The 6,000-nt window shown below is 40.7% G+C and overlaps 1 protein-coding gene across 1 annotated transcript in view; it reads right to left on the bottom strand.

Moving 5' to 3' along the window:
• Positions 1 to 95: 95 nt before the first annotated feature.
• Positions 96 to 6,000, bottom strand: part of bmp1a (bone morphogenetic protein 1a) — a 51,211-nt gene continuing 45,306 nt past the window's right edge. Inside the window, exons 17-20 of the mRNA XM_028456881.1 lie at positions 5,323 to 5,450; positions 4,852 to 5,065; positions 4,522 to 4,772; positions 96 to 1,507 (exon numbers count right to left, since the gene is read on the bottom strand). Of these exons, the coding sequence (XP_028312682.1) occupies positions 1,373 to 1,507; positions 4,522 to 4,772; positions 4,852 to 5,065; positions 5,323 to 5,450 (728 nt within the window). The 3' untranslated portion in view covers positions 96 to 1,372. The remainder of the gene's footprint in view (positions 1,508 to 4,521; positions 4,773 to 4,851; positions 5,066 to 5,322; positions 5,451 to 6,000) is intronic.

Genomic DNA, 6,000 nt, shown 5'->3' with positions numbered 1-6,000 from the left:
TATCCAAAAGCCTTTTTCTACTGCTGTGTCTGAAATATTCAAATGAATAATATCACACAACACGGTGCTGAATGACAAATGAAAGGGAGAGGAAGAACGAGTGAGCAACAAAGTATATTCAACATTAACCAGTGGCTATACAGTACATTAGAAGGCATTTCTAGGGCTAATTGCAACAGTACTTTTCCATTTTTTTTTTAACATTATATCTGTGGTCACAATAAATACCCAGGCTCATTTGGTTCTTTAGAAATACTTCATTGTACCAAGAAAAGGCATTTTCTCTGAAGAGAAACTATTTTACATCAACACTGAAACATCTTTTTTAGCCCGTGGTACAGGGCTCGCACAATGTTCAAGTATGCTTGAGGATCTAAATGGAGCAAGAGATAAAATTCATTTAAAAAGAAGTGAAATGGCATTGCATTACACAATTATTCAAAAGCTCATGATTTTGGAACAATTCACTGTAAAGTGCTAATGGCTTCAAAGCTGAGAAAAGCACACGTTCCCTTTGAAGATCAAACACATGACTTTATACATGGAGGTACCGGAATAGCCAGTCATTGGGTGAGCAATTACCAGCAACCAGAAGACATGGACCACATTTCATTTATTAGTCCTTTAATAAGATATCTGCTTCCTTAAATTTCCTTGTTAATGATAACAACGAGACTCTTTCTACTGGTTGTCAGGACAATGCCAATTACACATGCTGGTGTTGTCACTGTACAGTTTTCCTTCTTTCTGTGTAATTACATGCATTCGGCTGACATACAGTATCCAAAATCTCAAGTCCTTCCGATTCTTCCTATAATCAGGAATCTTTAAACCAAAGGGACTAGAGTGTGAAGAGAGGAGGGCTGTCACTGAGAAGCACAGGAGATGTTCTCACACTCTCCTCCTCTTCTACCCCTCTTCTTCCTGGAAGTGGTGGGCTGGCCCGACAAAAGCAGGGATCTGTCCAGCTGATGCCTGCCTTCCTACAGGTCCTGAGAAACCGCTGTTTTCCTTTGTTCCTCTCATGAGGAGGTATGTTAAAAAAAAAAGAAACAATCAAAACATATCTGGAGAGGCTCGGGTCAGTAAACTTACCCCTCTGTCTGCCTAAAGCAGACATTTGCCCTCCCAGCCCAATCCTAACCATAAAAAGGTAAAAACAAGGTGTACTGCAGAATGGCTTTACTCCTCACAGTCTGCGGGGGGAGCTGGAGTCCCTGGGAGTTGAGGTGCGGTTGGTGGTCTTGCGGCTGTTTTGTGGTGTCTGATTCATCTTGGTGGCCGAAGGTTTCCGAGCGTCAGGCTGGCGCCTCCCTTGGGGGCCCCTTCGTTTGCCCCTTAGCCCTGCACGGCCCCTTCCGGCCCCCGCTTGTCACTTGCGTGAGTGCAGTGTGTCCTGGAACTTGGTACTGGTGTAGCGGACATGAAATCCTTTTTTGTTGATCGTGTCGTCAGAGCGGAACTTGATCACAATGGAGTCACCGGCAGAGTAGATCTCCTCTGGAGGCTGTGGAGAAACATAAAACAAGAGGGTCATCTGGGGCTCCTGATGCCTCCATGAAATATGAAGACTTGTGAGGGTCAGATTCTGCAGTTTATAAACCCACTTTTTTCTGCTGAATACATTTGAGTATTAAGTAGTGCTGTTGATTGATCCGAGTCTCACTTTTAACATTTTAGTAAAAGTATTCTAATTAATGTTAGTTGTAAAATGTCAGAGTGACTGCCCTCTAACGGTTGAACACAGCTATTACAATTGAAGTTCACTATTGGCTGAGATAGATTATTTGGACAATCGTGCATCACCAAATTTCACTGTTGGCCCCGCCCCTTCTATAAAAGGTAGGATGAGGGACTCCGATCACAGCTCTCAGTGAGCATTGATTGACAGCTCCAGTGCGGAACTGTGGTGATGTTTTTAACTCTGTGCCTCTATAAAAAGCAGATTCTGGTCTAATTGGAGTGTTGATCAAGCTATGTGTGTATGTTCAGACACAACGTGTGTGTATTCCCATCAGTCGCTGTGTGTGGGCGGGCGTGCCTGTACTTTTTGGTATTGTGTGCATCTTCTTGTTTTGCGTGTGTGTGAGGATGGTGTTCTGAGGCTGATCGATAAATCAAACATCCTTTACTCCAAAAAGAAAGAAAAAAGATTGAAATTGACACTTGAAAGTTTGCTTTAATCTCGGCCGTAAACACGCCGTTTGTTTACATTTTCGCAAAATACATCGGTGGATGTGAAGTCCCGTAAACGGATGCATTCTTATTGTGATTTTTTGTTTTTGTTTTCTTCACCAGACAGGGAGAACAGTGATTTGCTTGACAACATTTTTATTCTGGTTTGTTTCCAGTATTCCCCATGATATGAGAACGAAGTAGAAACATGTCTATGCATCAGTCTCCATGACTACCCATTCCACAATGCAATGTGTGACAATTTCCACAAAGTTTTTACGGTGGAGATTAAAACAAACTTTCAAGCTCAATTTTCAACCTTTTTCCTTTCTTTGTGGAGTAAATGATGTTTGATAAATTCATCTATGAGGCATACACTGATTTTACTGAATAAAAAGATTATCTGGGGTGGGTACTTTAAAAGTGGAGTTTGCAATCCTGTTCAGAAACACTCGTCCTTCTCTCCTGAGAGTAGTCAATGCATTCTGTATTCAGAGAAAGGAATGAAAAGAATCAGACATTTGTAGCAGCTGCAATTCCTGCCATTTGGTCCAAAAAGAAAGAACTAATCAGATTCCTTCATGTCAGCTTTACACTCGCCTTTTCTGATTCCAACAGTTACATTATTTTGAGTAATAATGACCTGTAGCTGTGACAAAGTCGAGCAAAACACCAATGCAACATAAGCCACTCCTACTATTAACAATACATCTACAATAGACTTTAATGCTTTATTTATTAGGAAAAAAATTCAGTTATTAGTAAAAAGCAGTGCATTAATGTCTGGTAATCACTGTCAGTATTCAGCTGAGGTATAAAAAAAAAGCTAAAAACAAGTTTTCTTCCACTTTGGACTAAACTATGTCACTTTGTGTCAATCTATTTTCATAAAAGAAAATTTGATTAAAAAGTCATTCCCCAGTGAACTGAGTCTGCCATATCCCCTTAAGCCAATTCCTTTCTAGAGTAACAGGCTAGCGCTTATTACTGAAGTGTGGAAATGAAAATAAGCTGTTCTCTGACCTGTGGGGAGTTGTGTTGCTATCCCCAGCTGGTCCTATTGTTTCTGAGCCTCCAAAGTGGAGAGTTATTTCACACTCTGATAGACTCTGATAGCCTATTGACACTCTGAGAGCTCCTGACCGTGTCAACCTACTGCCAAGTCTCACAAATAAAGCTACAAACCTATGAGAAAACAGGAAGCTTCATCAAGTTTCCCTTTCACGCTGGTATCAACTCTAAACTATGAGAACCCTCCTGAGGTCATATGATGTAAAAACAGGTGGTAAACCCTTCTTAGGCCATGTTTACATGACAACGTTATGCTTTTGTTGCTGTTTTTGTTTCCAAAAAATTCAGCAAATTGCTGTGTATTCAATACTAAAACATCTCTGTTTACATGAGACCGCGGGAAGCATAAAAAAACGATGTAGTATACAAGTCAGGCCTATAGATGGCGGAATGATTTTATTTCCGCCGAACACAAGTAAGAGTGCTCGTGTGCACTCTTTAGAATTTAATTAAACTTCTGTTGATTTGCTTCACCGTCACTTGTATCAGCGGAGACGTATTTCATGCCTGCACCAGATCGACATTCACTGTGCTGCATTCCTACTGAGAGATATTTGACCGAACCCGAGGTCGGCCTTCATTTCTATCTTTTTAACACGGACTCTGGTTGGACTCGGCTCAAACGCTGCGCAGTGAATATCAATAAGCGCGAGATGATGCACAACTGTTTGCTGAGGAGGTGAATGGAGGCTGTTCTCTGGTACCTGACGTTATGAAATGCATAAATGACTCATTCTTGACTTGTTGTGTTGTTGTGTGTGTCACATATGTAGAAGCAGGTTGCAGAGTTGCATGTGTTGCAGCATTAAACCGGTACGTAGCGTGTAGCATCACATGAAGCCTTTTGTCATGTATACAGTTCAATGTAGAATGAGTGGCTATTAAATAAAGCTGAGTTATTAAAGAAACTTGTCTACATGTGCGTGCCGTGCACTGATGTGAATAGTGTTGGCAGCAATGGGTTAAGGTTTAAAGAGAGATCTGCTTTATTCGGGTTCAGGCCGTATTCTGACAGTTACGGGAAAGGTCTAACATTGTAGGTCTGATTAAAGTTGGTCTCTGAGGCTCTGCAGCCTCAGTGCACATACCAGTGACACAGAACGTGTCATTTCCCTAGAAAGAGAAGCGTTTTCAAAACCCTCCACTCTGGAGCCCGTTTTTAAAAAGTTCTGTTTTCAAGCAACAAAACGCCGATGCCGTGTAAATGCACTGCCAAAATGCAACAAAACTTTTGCGTTTTCATTTAAAAACATTCTCGTGTAGACAGGGCCTTACTCCTGAGCCGCAGTAACGACCCAGCCGTGGAGACTTGGTGTCCGCTCCATCGAAGAGCTCCATGTAGTCATAGCCGCAGTCTGCCTCCTCTTCGATCTCAAAGGTCTGGAAGATGAGCTCCACGCCATAGCCTTTCTCTGCTGAAATCACCCACTGACAGTCGGAAGCACCGGGATAATTATTGTCTCCAAATTGGGCGTGTGAAAACAGATCTTTAGTTTTGACTTCAGCTCTGAGACGGCCTCCGCACTCTGGACAGAGAAGATAGGGTCACGTGTCTGATGGAAAGGAAAGATTTGATGTGTTTTTATCAGAACACTAAACACTTACCAGCAGTGTGGGAAGCCTCAAAGCCTTTCTTCTGCACAGAGTTGTCAGAGAAGAAGCGAATGAACAGCTTGTTTCCACTAGAAGTGATGGGCGGAGGTTTCTTAGTGCCACAGAAGCGACCCAGTGTTGGTGCTTTCACATCTCGCCCATCATAAATCTCAATGTGGTCGTAAGCACACTCCAGATGTGCCTCCATGTCGATCTCATTGAAGGCCTAACAGGAAAGGAGATTCAAAGTGTGGTTTTAATGACACCAACAGTTAGCTTTGCAGATTACTTTCCAGGAGTTGTAGTGTGTGTTTTATCAACAGAAGGGGGCGCCAAACATCATCAATCGGGACAACAATATGATATCTAATATATGCACATTAAACATGGATTAAGAAGGATTTAGACATTTAATCACGGAGATAATATTGTCATGCAAACAATCACATAATCCCACTAAGCCTCGGAGGCGGGAGAACGTACGATTTTGATGCGGTGGCCTGGAGTGGTGGTGAGCGCCCATGTGCAGGCCTTCTTACTAGGGTACTTATCAGGCCAGTTAGGACTGGTGATGATCCCAGTCACACTGTTCACCGTGTGGTCACAGCCAGCTTGGAAAGACAGGGATTCATAGCAAAGTTAGAAGAAAAAACATGAAACAGGAATACAAACTTATTTACAAGTGGTTCTCAAACTGTGGGGAATGAGTAACGGGTTTTTTTTCAAAATTGTATTTATTATTAACTACTTCATTATTATTTATATTATATAGTATGTGTTTGCCAGCAGATATGTAGATTCGTCATAATTTTTACCTTTTTTAAAAAAAGGTTACATTTTTGACCAATTTCAAGAGCACAAGATAAACATTTTGGAAACCACTGAAATATACAATGTTTGTATTTAATAATAAAATAAAGTAAACATTTACATTTAAAAATATATTATTTCCAGGTTGTTGTTTTTTTAAGTTTTAGACTTATATTCATTTTGTCAAACTTTAACATGTCTTAATATTTAAATCTTTAGAAATATTCAAACATCTTATTCAAATAAAAAAATAATGTTGTGCTTTAGTTTTAACTTACGACACTAATTTTGAAAAATTAACAAATTGTAGGATTTTGTGCAATAGTGTGTACACTGTTTATATGCAGCTAT

The sequence above is a fragment of the Gouania willdenowi genome, chromosome 9 (genome assembly GCF_900634775.1).
Source record: "Gouania willdenowi chromosome 9, fGouWil2.1, whole genome shotgun sequence".
NCBI classification, from domain to species: Eukaryota; Metazoa; Chordata; class Actinopteri; order Blenniiformes; family Gobiesocidae; genus Gouania; species Gouania willdenowi.
The sequence above is the reverse complement of the archived record's forward strand: the minus strand, read 5'-3'. Positions and strand labels throughout refer to the sequence as shown.